Below are 23,236 nucleotides of genomic sequence, written 5' to 3' on the forward strand. Positions count from 1 at the left end.
GTGGTCGTGGGGTGGGGTTTACGTGCCTGATCGTAATGTCCGGTTATACTGTCAGCATGACGGTGCAATGGCCATCGTTAGCAATGGGGCTGATTGCATGGCTGGTCCAGTTTTGATGAAATGAAACAGAAGGGAACTAGAACGGCACTCTGTAGAGAGCATACCGCCGCCTGGTGAACAGTTTACGTTTTGTATCTCACTGATAGGACCTGAACCAAAATCTAATCGGCTTGTTCTTGTCACCTAACCAACTCGTCCATAACTTTTTCAAATATCATGTTGTATATCGCTTTTCACCCGATCTCTCAATGGTGAAGAATCAATTAGAAATTAAAATAATTATTGTATCCGAATCCATATTCAGATCTTCACCAAAATCGAAACGATTAGTCCTTTTCACACACATAACCTCTCCACCAAGTTTCGTCCAAATCCGTCCCCAACCTTTTGAGATATCCTGCTATATATCATTTTTGGCCATATCACACAATGCTGAAGAATCACTTTAAAAATTCTACTAGCTGGATCCGGATCTGGATCTTCGCCAAAATTGAATCGATTCTTCCTTGTCAGACACCCAACCTGTCTGTCCACCAAGTTTCGTCCAAATCCGTTCATAACTTTTTGAGATATCCAGCTATGTATAGTTTTTGGCTCCATCTCCCAATGGTGAAGAATCACTTTAAAACTTCTAGTATCCGGATCCGAATCCATATCTTCACCAAAATCTAATCATTTCATCCTTGTCACATATGCTACATCTCTGCCAAATTTCGTCCGAATCTGTCCATAACTTTTTGAGATATCTTGTTCACAAACGGACAAACAGACAGACAGGGGTGAAAACATAACCTCCATCCACCTTTGGTGGCTGAGGAAAAAAAAAATTACAGGGGCAATTACAGACTGGGGATTATCCTTAAGCCCTACCTAATTAGCATAGCTCCGTCCCTCATATGGAGACACATATACGATCTTATTCTCTACAGATTCCCCACTTGGTTACATCGAGGTGCGCTTTTTCTTTGCGTCACACGGTCCATGCTAATTTACACAATCCTGACTTCACTAAGGCATCTCATTACCTTCCCCCACAAACGTAACAATATATACATACATCCACAATTCCACATACAAATATATATTTGTCTACGGACAGACATAAATACATATACAGACATAAAATATATATACGGACAGACAAACACTGTTCCAGGCGGCATTGCCATATGGACTACGCCGTAATAACGCCACTGTGCCCAATGGATTTTTGATAATGGCATCTTTGGAAATGCCAACAATATTTTGCAGCTTTAATGCCACAGCCTTTCCTTCCCAGTGCCTCTCCGTGGGTACCTTGCCACACCCTCATTCATGCACCTTGTCACTCATTCGTACATTTTGTTTCATCCCCAAAGCATCTGCTACGGGACTAAAATCCATTGATGATGCGGTTTGACAGCCGAGATCCACCACAATTAACTCTCTCTCCTGCGGCAAACATTCCATCATGCCTATAAAAAGACTCTTATTGTTCCTTGTGCAGAGTTGGATGGAAAGTATTTTCATGTCCATTCAAGAAGTTTGCAAAAATAGCAATTGCTTTGGAAAGTTCCAATTTCTTAAGTGTTGCGTTACCATTTGTCATGTTTAAAGTGTTAAAATTCGAACTTGAGATGTATCGAAGTTAGTGAGTTGTGATTCTCAGTGCTGCAGAGTTTTCAGAACAACTTTACGTTAACTATGCTAAAGCTGTGCTTACTTAAAGAAGCTTAACAATGTAACTATGCTATGTTATCTATTGGTGGTACATTTGGGCTCTCTGGTCTGGGTTTGATTACTCACACAAATATAAACGGTCAGATTGGTGCTTTGCAGGTAGAGCATTGCATCACGGAATTCCCCCTTTTATTTTTGTAGGTGTATTATTTTTGTAGGTGGCCAGAGGTATTATGTGTTCGGCTTGTCCCTCCGTCCGTACGGGCTAAACCTCGTTTTTCTCAGGAAACACATGTTCGATCGAGACGAAACTTTCAGGGTAGGAGTGACACCCATGCAGAATGTTTTTATGATAATTGTGACGTCATAGGTCACGTGTTATGGCAGCCATCTCGGATTAAACGCAAATTAAAATTTTTTTATTTCTCAGAAACTGCTGAATGGAAAAATTTTAAACTTAGCACATTGTCAAGTACTCCCAATGGGGAACAAAAGCAAGATAATGATGACATCATAGGTGAAGTGGTATACCAGCCAAAAATGTTTTAATCAAATTCCTTATCCTAAATATCTGTAATTGCATGCACATGATCTACCGATAAAACGAACCTTATCCGATCAACATGAAACTTCACAAACCTGATCCCCTACCCATACATATGCAGAGTGTACATTTTTTAAGGTCCTATATCATGTGGTGTGGCAGCCATATTAGCTTGAAAGCCGATATTTAAAAAAATCCCTTCTCAGAAACCGCTTCACCGATCGATGTGAAACCTGTCATGTCGGGTAAAAATGTGAAACTTGAAAACAGCTGAAGGGATTTAAATCAAACTTGTTTATTTTTAGGACAGTGAACGATGGCATCTACCCGTTGTGGGACTATGCGGAGGCATATTGGCGACAGTCACATTGCTCTAGTTTATACATGGGCTAATGGCTCATAATAGAGCTGACACACACACATATACACACACACACACACACACACACACGGACATACTAATAAGACAAACATTCAAACACAGCCACTGAGTTTGTGTGTTGGGGAAAGTGCCGTCACTACCGTCACTTCCCAGGACGTCATAACAATGGCGCCGCTTTTCTCACCGTTCTCAACGGGGCATTTCCTCAAGAGGAATTTCCCCCTCCCCAGGATGCCCACCAATGGGGATTGTCCTTGCTCCATCCTTTTCAAGCAAGGAAGCAGCACGTACCATTTTTAAAGTCTTTGGTATGACTTGAACCTGTCCAAACCGCATGGGTGTTTTTTTAGGAGACACCATCTACTTGCTGGATGGCTGTTGGCTCCCTACGCTCATCTGCCCTTTGCCAGGTGTTGGTTTTGGACCTGGCAGGTGTCACAGTCACCCTCCCCACCAGCAAAGCCAGTGAGGTGTGTCGGTTTAGTCGCCGACAACCCGACCATGCGGCAGGTAGCACTCACTGGGTTACATGTTATCAGTGGCAGTCCCAAAAGATTGACCTGCCTAAACAATATCCATATATTTATATATATAGATTATAGACATATCTTGCCTTGTATCATATCATATTTTAGTCATTATAGATAGCTTCTTACCTTATATATATATACATATCTTATATCATCTACATATGATACACCACGCGGTAACCCGGGTTGCCCCGTGATTTTAAATCATTTTACATAATTAATTAATATATTTTAGGGGGAGTGTAACCCGGTTCGCGTGATAGGAAAATCCTTTGTGACACAAAGAAAGAGAGAGAGAGAGATAGATATAGAGAGAGAGAGAGAGAGAGAGAGAGAGAGAGAGAGAGAGAGAGAGAGAGAGAGAGAGAGAGAGAGAGAGAGAGAGAGAGAGAGAGAGAGAGAGATGGATGATGGAGGGGGATGTGACGCAACGGATTTTCCTATCACACGAACCCAGGTTACACTCCCCATACAATAGATTAATTAATTATGTAAAATGATAAAAAACCACGGGGCAACCCGGGTTACCGCGTGGTGGATCATATATAGACAATATCCTTAGATATTTGTCGAGCTGGACATCCCATCTGCTGACATTTTTTTCGTGGCCATTAAAGACCCCACAGTGTTATCACTAGCACCCTGGCCAAATTACAAAGTTCTTTGGTAAGTATGTGATACACTCCACCTCCAGTCAGATGTCAGGCTTGACCAGCTGGTTCATGAAAACTTAGGGAAAAACCTTCACAAGGTGGGAATAACTGGGGCAGTTAGTAGTTATAGTTATCTATTAACAGGTCATGCTGTCGCTTCAAAAAAAGATGGCATCCAGAGCATGGGAGAAGGCGGCCCTCTCTCTTGGGAATGCTTCCTCCATAACCTCCATCATCACGAGAGATGGTAAAGCCATGTATTCGGTCCACACATACCGTAATGCTTTTTGATTTGGCAAGCTTTCCCCTGCTAGTGGCTTATAAATTAAATTGTCATGGTAAACCTGTCCAGCATTACTCATCCATGGCCATTGGCCAATGTGGTTTGTGCCACCAGGATTAAGCGAATAACATTTAAGGAGAATGAACCAGTGTAATGTTTTCGTGCCTCGATTCGAAGAACAATTTTGGCAAAAAAAAGCATTCCTGGCTTTGGAATTGCAAGGTAGCTTAGAGGAATGGGCGCACACTCTAAATTTACTCCGCGTTTTCTTGTGATGAAAACACTGTTATTTGGAGTGATGATTGTTGGTTTTTCCAAAGGAACATCGAGGTTTTCAAGGAATCCTGTCCAGCACATCAAGAAAACGGACCTGAAAGCAGTACTTAGCACTGGATTCAGGTAAAGTGTATAATTAAGTCATTCTATTGTCTGCAATATCACTATGATCACGATTTCTGAAATTGTCCCGAGTATGGAAGGGTTTACAAAGTGAAGACAGGAGATCAGCGACAGTATATATATATATATATATTTCCTTCCTAAAGACAAGACTATAGAACAGTAATCTGAGACGGGCGACTTTTACCTCCAACAGGACGCCTCACATTGGTCCAAGGCCTGTCCACTTTTGTTTCAAGCTGTCATTAAACTTGCACCTGTGATCCCTTTGCCCCTTTGGACCACACTTCCCTTGACTGCAGTGAAGTGATCTTTTCTGTTTTTGAATGAGTTCTGCACAAGGAGAGTTATGAGGGGTCTATTCGCAACCCTCGGTTATCTGTTCCAGCCTGCTCCAGAATCCCATATCTGGTTTCCAAGTCTCACCTCAATTCCTTCATCCCTCTATTTTTTGTCTCCGTTGGCGTGTTTCGGGATTGTCCATCCGTGCCTCCGTCCGTCCATGATGGGGTTTTTTATCACAATAACTTAAGAGCGGCTGAAGGGATCTAAGTAAAACTTGATACAAGTATGTATAGTGATGCAAATATTAACTGATTCGATTATGGGGTCAATAAGTCAAAGGTCAGAGGTCACGTTAGGTAAAAATTCTGTTACCGAGCTAACTTGTGAACCGGTGATGGGATTTGGACCAAACTTGGTACAAGTATATATTATGATGCAAAGATGAACGGATTAGAGTTCTGCATCTAGAGGTCAAAGGTCAGAGTCTGTAGTATGTTTTCATTACTGCAATAACCGAAGAACGGCTGAAGGGATCCAAGTCAAACTTGTCTTGTTTGTGGAACTCGCTCCTGTACCCCACCCAACATTCCTTGAAAAGTGCTGTCCTTGATCATCTCTTGCTTTCGCCCCCCGCATATACCCTGGCTTATAAGCTCTTGCTCCTCTCCTCCCCCCTACCCCCAACATATTCGGGATTACTTATGTGCGATGTATTGTCTTCCTGTTGCTCCCTGATATTTAAGTCTGGGAACCTGTTGCTCCATGAGGCTAGACTTCTGTATATAAAAAACGTGGAATTAAAGTAATCTCAAAAGGAATGCCTCTTATTTCATGAAAATGTGGTTTTGTTTCCCAAATAAGGCTTGTACAGATTTAAGTAATTAATACAATGAGCACCCATTTTCCCTCGCAACAAGGCTATCTACATACATATATCTTAAGGTGGAGTGACCAATCAATAGAAATATGAACCAAGCAGGAGGACGCTACAAATTGGGAGAGATCTTCAAAAATGGCTAAACACAATGACCTCTGAGGTCAAAGTGTCTCTGTGTGTGTGTGTGTGTGTGTGTGTGTGTGTGTGTGTGTGTGTGTGTGTGTGTGTGTGTGTGTGTGTGTGTGCGCGAGAGAGACAGACAGACAGACAGAAACAGACAGACAGATATCTCCAAAGGTTTTTAGCCACAAATGGACAATTGTTTCTACCTTCAGGTTTCAATGGCAAGACCATGGTGCGGTGTCGTCATCATTTCTACTTACCCAAGCGATGCAGGAACCAGACTGGAACTGGGGAGTATTTTCCCCCGAGGACTCGTGCTTGGGCACACTTTACTTTGTGCAACGTGTTTGTGCTTTGTTATCCAGAATGTTTCCGAAGGAATAGGTGCAAAACCATGGAAATGCAACCTCAGCAAGATGTCTTTGATTTAGCCATATTGACACTACCCCAATATCCTATAAATAATTTCATTGCTTGTGCGTTTGTTTGTTAATCTTTCAATGCCGAACCTTAGCACCGATAGACCCCAAATTTTGCGTGCAGGTACTTCAGAATCTGGGAAATGTTTTAAGCTCATGCACATTGGCCTTGACAACCATTTTGAAACCATCAAAGGCTGCTGTAAAGTGTATATTGGGATGTGGGGTCAGGCAGTGCTGCTGCCGGCCTACAGGCAAAATGTAACAACCAGGAGACCAATAACCCCATAGCTCTCCAATGTCCAACACGTCTTTGAATCACCACCAGGAAAAACTCACTCAGCTGAGCAGCCGATATTACTTTATTTATTTGACTTACAGATTTGTCCCTCGCAATGGCAGTTTAAAAGTGCCCGCCACTGAAAACACACATACAGCGCATGCGTGAAAGGCCTCGTTCACATTCTTACATCATTTTGAAAGTCCCGTATTTCTATTTATTTTACATGTTTATTTGAATTGTGATGTGTTTATTTTTGGCTGCCACTTACCTTCCTCCATGTCTTCCCTTAGCCCAGGAACCTAACCCTCTTTTTCCCATAGGCCCTTGGTTTTAACTTTCACGGTTTCAGATATCACGGCACTTTTCAGAAACGTCATTAATATTTTAAGGGTTTTTCTTTGAAAATAAAAATCTTGAAAACGTTTATATCATGAAAACCAATATTAAAATTTTTCTTTAGAACGAGTAACGTGAATACGACATACTTGCTTTTCTGCTGTTTTTTTTTTTTTTTCAGCCCACAGCCAACATCAGTAGTTTGAGCAAATAAACAAGGACATAATTACAGACAACAGGTAAGTTCAATTGATATTGTGTTCACCTCTGAGCTGTCTTATCATGAATTTGTTCTCCTGTATTAAAGGTCAAATTGTGACGAAAGCTGCAAGCCTGATTGAGAGGCTGGCGAAGGGTGTCACATTTACAGAGCTTTGGATAAGGCCTAAAAAGCACCACATCCCATCTCTAGTTAGGTTGTGGACAGTATGAATCCTATGGGATCTCTCATAGGAATACGCCATCACCTGTCTGTATACTGGACTGAATTCCTTGCTTACATTCCTTGAATGGAACTGTGAATTGAATAAAACAGGATGTGGATATTAAATAGGATCCAGTTCATTATGTTTAGGCCAAAATAGCCCCTGAGCTCATAGTTGCTTGTTTAACAGGACACAGCAGCAACAGATGGAAAAAAACAAAAACAATAAGAAAAAAGACATAAAATGTCATAGACCCCACCGTGGTTTTAGTAATTTTGCTGTACAGAGTGAAAGGCTGTCAGTCGGCCATCTTTGGTCAGATTACAAAATAAAATCTGCATATGTATACTCGTGTTTTTCTTTGTGCCAAGCTTGAAGAAAATCGGACCATGCATGAAATGGATGGGGACATGTTTAAGTAACAAAATGGCCACCAATCGACCATCTTGGATCTTATCTCGAAATAAAATGACGTGCATATGTAAGCCATCATTCGTTATCTGTGTGCCAAGTTTAAACAACATTGGTAAATGCACGTCCGAGAAATGGTTGAGGACGTGTTCAACATCAGGTTTTTTTTACAACTAAAATGGCCGCCAGTCGGCCATCTTTGATCGCATCGTGAAACTTGCATATGTATACCATCATGTATTGTCTTTGTGCCAAGAATGAACAAAATCACTCAATACATCTCCGAGATATGGTTGTGGATGCGTGGACAGACAGACAGACGGACAGACAGACGAGACCCAATCCATAAGCCTCCGTTTCGGACTAAGTCGGACTAAGGAGACTAGTAACACTATAGCATCCCGCATGTTGCATGTACTTCCAGAAAAATACATGATTTCAGTACAATTTGTAACTGGAAAACACATGATTCAATATTTAAATACTTTGCTGTAAGAGTGGTCGGTCCTGTAAATATGAATGCGTCTTAAAAAGTATAATGCTCGAGTTTGTATAATCTCTTACAGAATGAAAATATGAAACGGCAAAAATAAGGTTCGAAAGTGGAAGTTGAAAGGAGCATCAGGCCCTATGTTCAAACTGGCCAACAGTTGTGCATCATTTATACTGGATCATGATGCTTTTTTTTTACACTTGTACAGAATTACCACCATTTATATCTCAAACGGCTTGTTCGCCATTTAACTGGACTTCCTGCATCTTTCAGTATCCAGCAGGAAGGCCTCCTTTACGAGAATCAGAAGCTGCGTGGATCCAATCCCCGTCACAAACGATTGCCTGAACTGTTGCCAACGCGTCCACTTGGCTGACCTGGCCACCTCGTTGTAAAAGGCCATCAATCACCACCTGCATGGAACATGGCATCACCTTAATGTTATTTTATCATTCGGAAGCTAATGTGTGAGAGCTTATGGTTGGCAAACAAATTCTAGCATTTGCAAAGTATAGAAAATGTACAACCATATGTTGGCAATCATACCCAGGCTTTGATGGGCCCAATGGCCTTCTGCCTTGTTGTACAAAACATTCTAAAATTATTGGGGAAAATGCCAGGGGCATAGAAAAGGTCCCTTTATATGTAGTATGTGTCATGTGGCAAAGTATAGAAAAGAAGGGACATTCCAAAGCTTATAGAAAATGTAGAACAGTAGAAAATAAGGGACATTCAAAAAATCTCGCGTGGATGCTGGACTACCCTTGTGTTCTTAGGAGGAACCAAGTAATGCTGTAGAAAAGTTCATATAAAGGGGCGCCCATTTGATTCATACACCTGCATGAATAAGTTGATGTATTTTATTTTCCAGATGTAGGGTGCCCCTTTGTATGAACTTTTCTACAGCATTATTTGTACACCTTTCCAGGTAGCAATGTACCAATTAAAATGGGGTACAATGTCTTCTCATCTCAGCTACTTAGATTTACAAGAACTTGTTCAGTGAAAGATGATTTTGTGGAACGTGCTGAGAAGGTATTTTCCATCATGTTAAACAGAGAACATTTGGCTGATTGTTTGATCAGGTCTTGTGAGAATGTCTTTGGACTCCATCCGTCACCTTTTGTTTTAGTTTGGTTTGTTTTCATGGAAACAAGTTCCTATTGCATTGCATTTGATATAAGTATTAAATAAGGAGGTATTTAGGTAAAAATATAATATGTATAAAATATATTATAAGTTAGCATTAATGTGATTGGTTGGTGGTTGCTAGGATAGGCAGTGCAGCGTGGTGGAATCGGTTGTATATGACAGTTTGAATATTTGAATGTCAGTTTGAGTTAATGGTTGGATGGAGGTCCTCTTTAGTGGACATGTCTGTCGGGTGGAGAATTTATCGCTTAATATATTGTTATATAAACTGATTTATCATTAAAGTTATTAGTTTGTGTTAATACTTCAAATAAAAGTAGTAATCAGATAAGTTTAAACAAGGATATTGCATTGCTGTGTTGACTAACTGTCTGGACACAACTTTGAGGTTGTGGGTCCATTGATGTTGAGTAATCTACTGATGTGGATTTGCAGTCAGGGTTGTGGATCCGCCGTTTCGAGAAATTCTGGGCTGAAAGGATCGAAACCTCCATGAAAAACGGTGCCCAGCTGATGATCCGTGAAGTTGGAAAACCAGTCAATTGCTTATAGGTTAAAGTTATAACTTGAAACATAAAATAGCTTTTGCAAGTACATAATATATTGTTGCGGGGTCCGGAGGTACGAGAGGCCGCAGCGGTGAGGGCGTCGAATCCTAACCACTAGACCACACCTTATTCAATTGCGCACCGAGCGGTTTTGCACAGTGTGGAAAGCGGCGTTACCCCACGAGATTTATGGACCTGAGTCTAGCCAAATTCGGTCTCGGATGATGCTAGGCCAATTGGTGAAAGGACGTACCGAACAGGTTGGAAAGGAATCAAATGTACAGCCTTTTATTCAGAAGGCACAGAGAAACAGAGACGAAGATACACCTTAACAATGCTTACCTACAGTATCATAATAAACCCCACTGGCGCCTTCACTCGGACACACACACTCAGGGAATAACACTGGTTAAAGGGCGTACCGATGTACGTGCTGGGATTCCTCGCAATTGGCCACGGGGTCTGGTGTGCGCGGCTCGCAGTTCGATCATGACGTCAGGTCCGCAGGACGAATCGCCGCCTCGAAGTTGGCATGGACGAACTCAGCACAGGTAGATGAACTTCAGCGCAGGTGAGTCATGTAGAAATTGCCAACGCTTGCGGGTCAGCCGGATGGCGCAAAAGATCGGCGCAGACGCGATGGGTGTCGGGCGTCGAACAAAGGCCAAAACACGTGCCGTGGGAGATATCAAAAAGCAAGCGAGGTCTCGTCGTGGGCGTGGCGAAAGGGGCAAGAGTTCAGGTGTGTCCTCCAAGAAATACCAAAAGCAAGAGAATCGTGTCGTCCACGAGGCAAAGAGAGAACAGAGCAGGAGGTCGTCGACGTGGCGAAATCCCAGGCAAAAGATAATGGAATTGCGATCAGCGTGGGCTTTTACCAGATCCGCCCACGCCCCTCAAAATGTTCCACAGCTTCCCATTGGCTGAGGCTTGTCGCATCATGGCGACGGGTTCCCGGCTCGCCATTGGTCACGTGGGCCGTGGTTTTGGCCATGCCTTTCTGCACAACTGGTGTTATGGCTTCCCTTAACCACACAAGGGTTTGACATTCTGCCTAACGCAACGCATATTTGGTCGTTTTTTACTACTCAATGGGAAAGGGCTCATCTTTACATTCAATAAGACATAACTGACTAATGCAGGCTACATGTTGTCGTGTAACGAACCATAGGGGGTTTGCCTTTATGGCACAACCGCAACAATATATATGTATGTGTGTTTGTATAGGTACGTTTATATGTACATGTGCATGTATATGTATGTATGTATGTACAGTCGAGCCAAAAACATTGGCACCCTTGCACTTTTTTCAAATAATGCACAATTTCTTCCAGAAAATCGTTGAAATAAAAAAAGTGTTTTCGTATCCACATTTGTATTTCTTTGGTTTACAGTGGAACAAAACAAAAAAAGCTGAAAAAATGACGAAATCTTAGTTTATTCCACACAGAAATCCTAAAATGACCCGGACAATAATATTGGCACTTTTAAGAAGTTGTTAGAAATAATTAGATTTCAAGCAGGTGATTCTCCTTTACTTTGGAATTCAACTCACCTGTGGTGAGTTGCAGGTGCCTGTAATATAAAAATCACTCATTCAACCAGTTTGAATAAAGAAAAGGAGCCATTCTGCTGTTTTGTGTCACTGTGTGTACTGCAATGATCATAGAGAAAAGAAGGAAAACCAAAGAATTATCTGAGGAGGTCAGAAACAAGATTGTAGCCAAGCCTGGACAATCTCAAGGCTAGAAGTCCATCTCCAGAGACGTTGATGTTCTTGTGACCACCGTACGCAATGTTATCAGGAAGTTTAAGACCCATGGCACTGTAGACAACCTACCAGGACGTGGCGCAAGAGAAAACTTGATCGAAGATTGCAGCAAAGGATTGTTCAAATGGTGGAGAAAGCACCTCGATCAACTACCAAACAGATTCAAGCTGGCCTTCAGACACAAGGTACGACAGTTTCAACTCGCACCATCCGTCGCCAACTCAATGAGAGGGGGTTCTATGGTCGGAGACCCAGGAGGACCCCACTGCTGAGAAAGCCTCACTGGAGTTTTCTAAAACACACCTGAACAAACCAAAATCCTGTGCACAGATGAGACCAAATTAGAGCTTTTTGGTAAAGCACGTAATCTCTATGTTTTCAGAAAACAAAATGTAGCCTTCAAAGAAAAGAACACCTTCCCTACAGTCAAACATGGAGGAGGTTCAGTGATGTTTTGGGGTTTCTGTGCTGCCTCTGGCCCTGGGCGCCTTTAATGTGTGCACGGCATCATGAATTCAGGAGATTACCAAGACATTTTGGAGCACAATGTTCAACCCAGTGTCAGAAAGCTGGGTCTCCGTCAAAGGTCATGGGTCTTGCAGCAGGACAATGACCCCAAACACACTTCAAAAAGCACCCAGGAATGGTTCAAGACAAAACGCTGGACTGTTCTGAAGTGGCCAGCAATGAGTCCAGATATAAATCCCATTGAACATCTGTGGGGAGATCTGAAAACAGCAGTTGGGAGAAGGCACCCTTTAAATCTGGGAAAACTGGAGCAGTTTGCACAAGAAGAGTGGGCCAAACTGCCAGTAGAGAGGTGTAGGAAGCTCATTCATGGCTATAGGAAGTGCTTGACTGCAGTTATTTTGTCCAAAGGCCATGATACCAAATATTAAGTCTAGAGTGTCAATAATTTTGTCAATGCCATTTCTTTTTATTTTCTGATTTTGAAGGATATATTAAGTTCTGAATCAAAAACAAAGGTTCTGTAATATTAACAGTGAAATAAAGAATTGTGGATACTTTTGTTAATTTCAACTTATTTTTAGAGAAAATTTGAAAAAAAGTGCAAGGGTGCCAATATTTTTGGCCACAACTGTGTGTGTGTATATATATATATATATATATATATATATATATATATGTACTGTATATATCATGTGTGTATATATCGTGTGTGTGTGTGTGTGTGTGTGTGTGTGTGTGTGTGTGTGTGTGTGTGTGTGTGTGTGTGTGTGTGTGTGTGTGTGTGTGTGTATGTATTGTTAATGTCCGGCTTCCTTCTTGTAACTACAGTGCAGTAATTGGTCTTTATTTTGAGTTCAGCCAGTGTCAGTTTTTTTTGGAGGTTGGTGAGCTTCCTGATGCCATTATATAAAAACTGGAAGGGCACTCGGTAGAGCGCATTCCTCCGCCAGGCTCCAAACAGTTTGTTTTGTATCATATGTTTTTGTGCTTTTAGGGCCCACTCGAAGGCCTGCCTTTTTTACGATGAAAAAAGGTAAAAAAATCAAACATTTGAACAGCCTTGGACGTGCACCTTGACCTCATGGCCAAGGCACAACGTCAACAAGGCTGTCCCAATAACATTACACATGCACCTCAACCCCAAGGCTGAAGCACATGGTCATTCAAACACATGCATCCTGACCCCGAAGGGCCACAATGCATGGTCATACCATTGGACCACTCCTCTCAATAGACCTCTCAACCACTCCTCTGTCAAATTTCGTCCGAATCCGTTCACAACTTTTTGAGATATCCTGTTCACATACAGACAGAGGTGAAAATATAACCTACAGTCCACGTTACCTTTGGTCATGACTAATGTACCTTTGGCCATGTTGTGTTCGGCAGGAGTGAAAACGTTACACTGATTTACAGTAATTTGATGTAAAACCTTCAGCAAATGACACCTTTCATTTCGTATCCGCTCTGACGCTCACCTTATCCATCCCAGGTTCTACTTTCGTTGCGTTTGGCATCAGCTGATTGTGTAAACGTGCTTGTTCCACAGAGATTCCCACATCGTGCTTGAACCACAAAGCATGTATTATCACCTGCACAGAAAAAGTTACAAGTGAAATCCGAAATTTGGTTTCCATTTGACTTTGATTTTACTCTCACGGAAGGTGGAAGACAAAAAATTGTTTCCATAACAGTTTTATAAACATTCATGGACACCCAGAGGCCTGCGTCAGAATTGTCACCTGTCCAGGATTGTTAACCTAGTCAAGAGACTGCTTCGGCAGAACCGACGCTTGTTATGGAGAATGCTACACGATGATATAAGATCTCAGGGACTTGAGTGCGACCCCTGTCGTGCCGTTGAATAACATCAGGTGGGTTGACTCAGCCTGTCATCCTTCCGAGGTTGACAAAATGAGCACCAGCGTACTGGAACCTGGGGGCATGGCATCAGTGGCACAGCCGCTTCCAACAATGATGCAACCAGCAGCCAAAGGCTGCATATGAAATATATGTATATATGTATATATATATACAGTAAATGCAGTATGAACAGCCTCAGTAATGCTTAAATCGAAATGTTATACAGGCAAAGCCGTGGTTGACCATTCGTCTGTTGTTGTTGTTGTTGTTGTTGTTGTTGTCGTTGTCGTCGTCGTATACCCCTGGACAGTTCTCTTGAACAAGCCCACGGCACGGGGAGAGCCGATTGATCTCCCAGGAGCGACCCAGAGATTTCCCCACATATAGGATGGTGTACCCCCACCTTCACGAAGTCGGGGCAATGACTCGATGAGAGAGAGAGAGAGAGAGCGAGAGCGAGAGAGAGAGAGAGCGAGAGAGAGAGCGAGAGAGAGCGAGAGGCAGCGAGAGAGCGACACACACACACAAGAGGGAAAGGGCCGGTCCATGGGGACCGATGGGCACTCTAACCATGATCGTGCTGCCCCCGACGAATCCGGGCAGCAGGGAAAGATGGGGAAGATTTGGCCCCCGACTTGCGTTTGGGGGTTCATTCACCACGGAGAGGCGTCCCTGATAGTTGTCCATTAATCCGTTGTTGCATTTGCTGCACGGAATCAAATAATCCAATGTGCTTTTTGGATAAATAAGTAAAAATTTCCCTTCCTGCGGCCAGGTAAAGATTCATGTATCATTCTCACACAACATGTCTATCTTTAACATCCCGACTGCATTTTTTAAACTGCACAATTTATTAGCACTATATGTGTCTGACACTGCTTTACTTGTTTGGATGACAGCAAATCACAGTATAGAGGTCTATCTTCAGGTTGGCCTTGTAATTGTAATTGTATGTTCTTGTAACTCATGTTATATCCAAAATATTACATTGATTTGCTGTCTCTTTATGTCCTTGTAATACATGTAAAAGTATATTGGTGTCCACATGCAATACACGTACAAGGTCCTCCATGAACCCTGGATGTTTAATTTTACGCGATGGAAAAAATTTACGCGCAATGACTCGGACGGGAATGGAATGGTATTTTATGCATTTTATACAATTTTTTTTTTTTTTACAACATCTAAGGCTCATAGTGCAGCTGACACACACACCGACAAACAAAGCACTCAAGGGGTTGGTACCAAAATAATCTCCATGAAAGGAAGTCAACATCGTGAGCCTTGCAGCAGCACTGTTCCTACAAGAAAAAATAACAAGAAAACAACACCGCAGGAAGAACAAATTAGCCCATACAGAAAGAGACAATGCATCGCCATGGAAACGGAGGCTGGAAGTACAGAGGGAGCAACTGAGAAAAGAAATGGGACAAATACAGCAATTTATTAGGGGAAATTGAAGCCAAAAGCTAATGAGGAGAATCCAAAAAATAAAAAATAAATACAAAATTGGAAATAAGGATCTGGAGGTAATGGCTGCTGAAAGCAAACTCAAAATAAAGATGATCGCAAGAAAGATTTTAAAAAAACAATGACGACGTCAACAAAGGGAGAAAACAGAACCACATGTTTGAAAATAACCTGAAAGATTCTACCTTTGAAGTAGGGAAACAAAAACAAAACGTGTCAAATTCCCCCAAGAAAGATAAACTTGAATTTTTCTGGAAATAAATCTGAGGACCCAAAATAACACAACAAAGAGGCAGTTTGGATCCAAAACTTGAAAGAAAAAGTCTGAAGAGGTCTGAAGAGACCCAACTACCTCAAGTGTAGACCAATAACCTGTCTGCCAACAACGTACAAACTCCTGATGGGAATAATCACAGAAATGATATACCATCACCGAACACAAGAAGGAGGCCTATTGGCAGAACAGAACGGATGTAAAAGAGGATGCTATGGAACGATAGACCACCTCCTACTAAACAAGGCCATACTCGAAAATTGCAACACCAGAAGAACAAAATTATCCACAGCATGGATAAACTCAAAAAAATCTTTCGATGGTGTCCCACCCACATTCATGGATGATACAATGCAAGCAATTGTACAATATCAACCCCCAAGTAATGAAACTGATAGAGAAAGCAGTGGAGCTTTGGAATACCACATTGATATTAAAGCATTTAGAAGGAAAGATCGGAATACCAGGAGTAAATATAAGTCGAGGAATCTTCCAGGGAGACAGCCTTTCACCCCCCACCCTGGCCCTGGACCCTGAGCAACCTCATTAATGAACAAGGAAATGCATACACTCTGACATCAATTAAGAGAACATCTATAGAGACAAAAAGGTGACACATCAACTTTACATGGATGATTTAAAACTATTTGCAGCAAATGACGAAAAATTGGGAGAACAGCTCAAATTAGTGAAACAGTACTCTGACGACACTCAAATGGAATATGGCCTGCATAAGTATACAAGGTGCACATTCATACAAGGTAAACCAACAAAAACGAACAACATAAAAATTCACACAAATACAACAATACAGAAGGTAGACAACAAAGCATCATGTACAAATACCTCGGAGAAGAAGAGGGCCACCAAATATGTCACAAACAAATGCGCAAAACAATTACCAAAGAATACCTGCGTAGAACAAGGCTGATCCTGAAAACATACCTTTCTTCAAGGAACAAAATCAAAGCCATAAACCAACTCACAATACCACTATTTCAATACAGCTGCCGAATAATAATCTGGCCACAATCAGAAATCAATAAACTGGATATCAAAACAAGGAAACTCCTCACCATCCACAAAATCTTTTACAAAAATCAATGCATCCTGAGAATGTACCTCCCGAGGCGAGACGGAGGTAGCGGCCTGATGGAACTCAACCAAGTGCACAGAATGACAACTATAAAATTGGCTGAAAACATAAAAAGTGCAACAGACTACCGAATCCAATTTGTAAGCAAACAGGAAGACAACTAACCAGGTAAGGTATCCTTACCCCACCTAGAAAAATAATTCCAAAGACAGGCGCGAATAGAAAATGTCACACAAGAAACCGAAACAACGAGTACAGCCCAGATATACACTGACAACTGGGAAAACTATAAAAGAGCTGGTAGGCATAAAAAAGAGTTGGACAGAGTGAGGATAGACAAAGAAGTCTCTTTGGAATGGCTAAGAAGAGGTCAGCTCAACTGGGATGGAGAATTAATCATTATAAATGCCCAAGATCAAGGACACTACACCAAGGAATTTAAGAAAATGGTGGGACTGAGTCACTCGGGAAAGTGTAGGTTCTGCAAGGTAGAAACAGCAAACACGAGTCTCCTCCGACCGGGATGGGAAAATTAATGTCAGAACAGCTGTACAAAGTATATAGAGTAATCCACTGGCACATCCGCAAAAGTCTCAATATCCCAGTTGCAGAAAACTCATGGAAACAAGCAAGGAAGTAATGTTCACCTGTGACCAGTGCCGTATATTGAGAGTCTGGCCAACTGAAATACTGGCGCCATGTTGCATACCTAACTTCGCGCGCTGGCACTGTGAGATGTATGTCAGCTGTGGCAATCCTGTAGTTCTGTGACGAGGGAATCGATGTTATTACTGTTTGGTCGCAGATTTAATGAGGAACAACTAATTCAAGTTAAAATGACGTGTTGTTTGTTATTGGAATAATAAAATCTGCAAGCGGCGTCATTTATTCACACGAATTGTTTGCCTGTCGCGGCACACGATTTATTGTCAGCTGCAAACAGCATACTGATAAATTTTATTTCTCTTGGCATGAAATTGTAATTTGATAAAATGGAGCTTGTATACTAGTTTTCATCTATTATCTGGAAACGTAACATACAATATTCCCATAATGCTACGAAAGTACAATGTCTATTATTTTATTCATTAGCTTGGGTTCACAAATGTTGTTATACTTTCGTTTTCAAAGTTGTTATACTTTCGTTTTACATTTTCAAAGAACACTTTACTCAGGAAACTGACACAAACAGTGACAAATATTGCGTCATAAACAAGTATTTCCTGATATATATAAGCATATATAAACAGTGCATGTTACAGGGTATATGTATAATAAGGGATTTTGTATAATACCTGATTTTCAGTTATTATACATAATCCCTTATATATATATATATATATATACCCTATACACTGCATATGTACATGAAAATTGTTACACGGAATATGTATAATATATATATATTGTTGTGGAAATGAGAATCGTGTTTTTTTATTGTTGTAAAAATATCACCCTCCTTCCTCCGGTTGTGTATAAAGGTCAAAGGGCATCCCTTAGTTAGGTCATATACAATCGCGTTAGCCAATCATAGATTTCCTGCTTGTTGGTAGTTATTTCCTTATTATGTGTATTAGATTAAGGCTGTGTCTACCATTAATTGATACTCCATTGCACCGAAGTCAAATAAGCTAGGTCCCCTTTCGTTTTCATCCCAGCGGTGCGAGTGGTTTTCCATCGCCGCAAGACTCCATTAGCCACGAGGTAATCTCGGAGAAGAAGGGGGAGGAGCCAAATCATGGGCGTTGCCCGCCCATCGTCATCAAAAGGGTGGAGCCAGCGAGCCCTGACGAGCCAACCAGGGCTGGGGAAATACCATCACGGGCGTGGCGCGGGTTGATCTGAAAGCGCGTTATAAAAGCGCCCGCGCAAGCATTTCGAGAGGGACGGCAGATGAGTAAGGGATCCCCACGAGCAGATGCGTCAGGGAGAGAACCCGGCACGCAACGCCCCCACGAGATACGAGAGAGAAGGCAGATGAACCGGTGGAGAGCACACGGTGCATGAGGCGGAGGAATCCCTGAAAGAGCAGCGGCACGCAGCAGCTTCAGCCATAGCAGCTTCGGGTTTCACCGGCAGTATCGACCGTGGCCGCGAAAGAACGCGCCGTGTGAGACCGATCAAGAGGGCGGCGGCTGTTCCCTCCGGCCCGACCGTGCTTCAGTCCGAGCTGAACCTTCCTCTCCCTCCAGCCATCCACCTCCTGCCATTCCTGTCATCATCCCCCGTGTAAGTGTGCTTGTAGTCTGTCTTTGTCTTGTCCTTGGGGTATAAGTTAAGCCTGTTTAGTTAAGCTAGAGTTTCACTGTGTCCTTCTGGTCCGTCCCTCTTTCTGCTTTATTTTATTATCCTTCCTCCTCCTTGGTTTCTTTTGGTTGTAAATAGTAGTAATAAATTATATTCGTATTTCCTACTTCTGTCTTCCTCTTCTTCACATCCGTCGTCTTTGTATTTTCCCCATTGAATACCTGTGGCACGATTTGGCCAACGTTTGAGAATCGGGTCTAGTCATTGTTAACAGTTCGTGCCGCGGCTGCCATCCGCTCGGCAAATCAACATCTTATCCACGGTCGCGAACGAAGCTGCTCACCGGCCTTTCCAGAGGTCGCGGTGCAGCTTCAGGGACCACGTCGGTCAGTCACAAACGAGGGGACTAATCCCCCCTCGAGAAGTGATCCGAGGCCGACGTTGGGTTCCGCAACAATATATATGGTTGACTAAATAAATGTTAAGCTCACCAGAGACCTAATACACACGTGTCATGTCACTTTTGATTTGAAACCAATATATATTAAGCGATTTCACTTACTGAACATAAATATGAGTAAGGTGATGTTCCTTGTCTCGAGGAAATCTGTGCATTACACGACCTTGTCCTGGTCTAACAGAACATCCCCAAGCGGCACGACACACCATATTAGTTGATTTTATTGAAATATTACTCAAATGAAATATGCAACGATATGAAGCAATGGCACGGAATGGGTACAGTGGGAAAGCTGCTCGGCTGAGGTGGTATGCAAAATGGCGCCTGTAAACCACGTGACGCGGGCTCGACCAATCACGGCGGTAGTTGAGCAGATCAAAGGCTGGCCAGACTCTGTTAATATACGGCACTGCCTGTGACCTAATGATCCCAACAAGCTTGAACATAGAAAACAAAGCATTGCAGCTGGATATAGGACTGGGGTGCAAAAATGAAAAGAAGGCATTGCTAATTGAGGTGTCAGTCCCCAGCGATTTAGGCCTAAACAACACAGGAATCAAGAAAATGATTTTTGAAGTTAAAAGATCCTGGAAGCTGAAGAGCGCCAAAATTGTACCAGTGATTATTGGAGCAACGGGAATAATGAAGAAGAACCTTACAGAGATCTTTAAAAACATCCCTGGGAATATTACTACAAACATATTTCAGATATGTTAATGTTTCTTTTTCTCTTGAGCAACGCTGGGTACTCCAGCTATAAACACTTATATACTTTACTCGGGGTACAAATACAAATACAACTTTGTCTGGGGGGTAACATAGGCTACGTGGCCGCGGCCTCATTCGGGGACTTGTAGGACTGGGAGAGGAGCGTAAATGTGTACCGTGTACCGCCGCCTGGTGATGGTGGCACAGGGTATTACAATTTCCTTTTTTTACCTGTGCAACACTCAGGTTATGAAGCACTCTTTGCACAGGGAAATTTTTCCTCCCTCCCTCCCTTCCCCCCCCCCCCCGCCTTCCCCCAAACGGAGGGGCCTGTCAAAGCCCCCCCCCCCCAAAGATGAATATGTAGTATATCTTTCCCTTCCCTCTCCCCTCACCTCCCCTCCCCTCCCCCTTCCACTCCCTCCACTCCCTCCACTCCTTTCCTCACCCCTCCCTCTCCTGCTTGCCTTCCCCCCCCCCCCCCCCCCCAGCAACGCCAGGTACTACTGCTAGTTTTAAATATGTACAGTACTGACTATAATACTGTACCATACTGTATATATATATATATATATATTTTAATGTACTGTACTGACAAATGACTCACCAGAGCGGTTGCCGTGGTAATCTTTGTACCACCAGAGGCTCCCACGACCATTTTCACACGATCCGTACGTTTATCCACAATGATGGTTGGAACCATTGAAGATAATGGCCGTTTCCCTAAAACCACAATCAATAAATATCATGGCAAAGTTTTAATCTCAATAAATAGATCAACAACCTCAGTCACTTTCGTCCGTGTTTTATCACAGTAGCTCCACTCAATTTGTCTTTCGAATAATGTATATGTATCGGTTGGTACTTCTGCTATGGCAGCACCAAAAGTACTGTCCTTCAGCACTCAAATTGAAATAAGCGTTTTCCTCAACGTCTTTGGTTTGAGGTGCATTGTCTTAACTTTCTGAGAACACAGCGAAGCCGCACATCCAGAAGCGATGCATATATATATATATATATATATATATATATATATATATATATATATATATATAAAAATACAACAACAACAACAACAACATGCATTTTAAGGCCATTTTCCCTGCTAGAGCGGGGGTTAGCCTTGCGGTCCCCATGACAATCTTCTCCATTTTGCCCTATTTTCTGCATCTCTCCTTGTTAACCCCCTTGCCCGCATTTCTTCTTCCACCATCTTTAGCCAAGTCTTTCTCGGTCTTCCCCGTCCTCTACTTCCTTCTACATTCATTTCCATCACTCTTCTCAACCAGTCACTTTCATCCTTCCTCAACACATGACCAAACCATCTCAACCTGTTCCTCTTCACAGCATCCATCACAGGCTCTATTCCCATCATCTTTCGCAATTCATCATTTGTCTTCCTCTCTCTCAACGATACTCGGCACATCCACCGAACCATTCGCATTTCCACCCTTTCCAGCCTTCGTTGCTGCTCTACATTCATGACCCATGTCTCGCTCCCATAAATCATAACACTTCTCACACATGCAGCATACACCTTTCCCTTCAGCTTCAACGACACTCCCCTCCTCATCAGCACGCCACTCAGTTCCCAAAACTTCTTCCATGCACATCTCACTCGAGCAACCGTTGCTGAGTCTGATCCACCTTCTCCAATCAGCATGTCTCCAAGGTAACAAAATGTTTTCACACCTTCCAGCTTCACGCCGTCTCCAAGATCCAACTCAACATTTCCTCCATCTGCAGCTCCCTCTGTGCACACCTTACACTTGAATGTAGCTGCCACACTGGCTAATGACCCTCTCAGCCCACTACATTTTTGATGAACCCACTCAGCGCACATTGTACACTGAATGGAGTTCATTCCGACACCCTTCCTGCACACAGCACAGGGCCACCTCCCAGTTCTTTCCACCTCACCACATGCTTTACCACTCGCCATCACCTTCGTTTTTCCGATATTCACCTTCAGACCTTTTGCCTCCATACATTCCTTCCACTTGTTCATCTTTCCTCCTTCATTCCATCCATTACAATTTTCAAATGATGAATATTGATTGGGGTTGTTGGGTTTTTTTACAGACACGTTTGTGTTTTTTTCGTAAATTTTTATTTATAGACGCTTTCCGAAGGGTCTGGGATTTTTTCCTTATGTCCCGGCTTTGTGTCTGTCGGCACTCCAAATGTCAGTTTTCCATGACACCCGGAAGGTATGGAACATTAAAATTAATCAGTCAGTGAGTCAGTGGTTAGAAAGAGTTGTTAGAGGACAGTCAAGTGTTCATATAAATACACTGTGATTGGTTATCAGGTGTCAGGTGTCACGCTTGTAGCAAGGACTAAATGTATGCGCGATGATATAATTGTGGTGTGGTGAATACCACAGCTTCTGGGAAAGAAACATCACATGACAAGCATATATAAGTCAATGTAGTATCTAGTGAAGGTGACAATATGCCGTAGATTGCTGCCCGATTCCATGTTTCAGCAGGAGCTGTTTGCGCACAAGACTCTGTGGAGGACACACGAGACTCGTACAACAAAACCGGTCAACAAAGAATGGCTAAACTCTCCAAAAGTGATGATAAGTAGCTCAAGCTCAATTCTCCCCATGATAGATGGTGATCCATTGGTGATCATGTGAATGTCTGAGCTGAAAGTTCAGGTGTTAACGTTTCTCACATCAGTAAGGTACACATTAGCACAAAGTGGTCTCAATAGAAGGATGTGTCATGGCGCCACGTCATGTCCGACTTCTGGTGACATTCACGATCAGGTGTCTGAAATCATCCCTGTCCTGCACTGCTTCGCAAAGCTCTGACAGAGACAGCTTGGGTTCAGCCTTTACCCCATCCATCCAGTCCATACAACGTCTGTCTCTTCCTCTTCTTCCCTCAACCGTTCCCAGCATGGTTGATTTCTCCAAACTCTCATTTTCTGCACGCATGATGTGTCCAAAGTGTGACAGTTTCTGTTTTCGCGTCAGCGCTTCTAATGAACATGGTGGTCTAATT

At 42.5% G+C, this 23,236-nt stretch overlaps 1 protein-coding gene across 1 annotated transcript in view; it reads right to left on the bottom strand.

Annotated features, from left to right (window-relative positions):
* Positions 1-6,982: 6,982 nt before the first annotated feature.
* GGT1 (gamma-glutamyltransferase 1) overlaps positions 6,983-23,236 on the bottom strand; it is a gene marked incomplete in the record, with an annotated part of 64,268 nt that continues 48,014 nt past the window's right edge. Inside the window, 3 exon segments of the mRNA XM_078768311.1 lie at positions 6,983-8,575; positions 13,583-13,696; positions 20,830-20,945. Coding sequence (XP_078624437.1) covers positions 8,432-8,575; positions 13,583-13,696; positions 20,830-20,945 — 374 coding nt within the window.

This window comes from Myxine glutinosa, chromosome 14, assembly GCF_964187855.1.
Source record: "Myxine glutinosa chromosome 14, kmMyxGlut1.1, whole genome shotgun sequence".
In the NCBI taxonomy this organism is placed as follows: Eukaryota; Metazoa; Chordata; class Myxini; order Myxiniformes; family Myxinidae; genus Myxine; species Myxine glutinosa.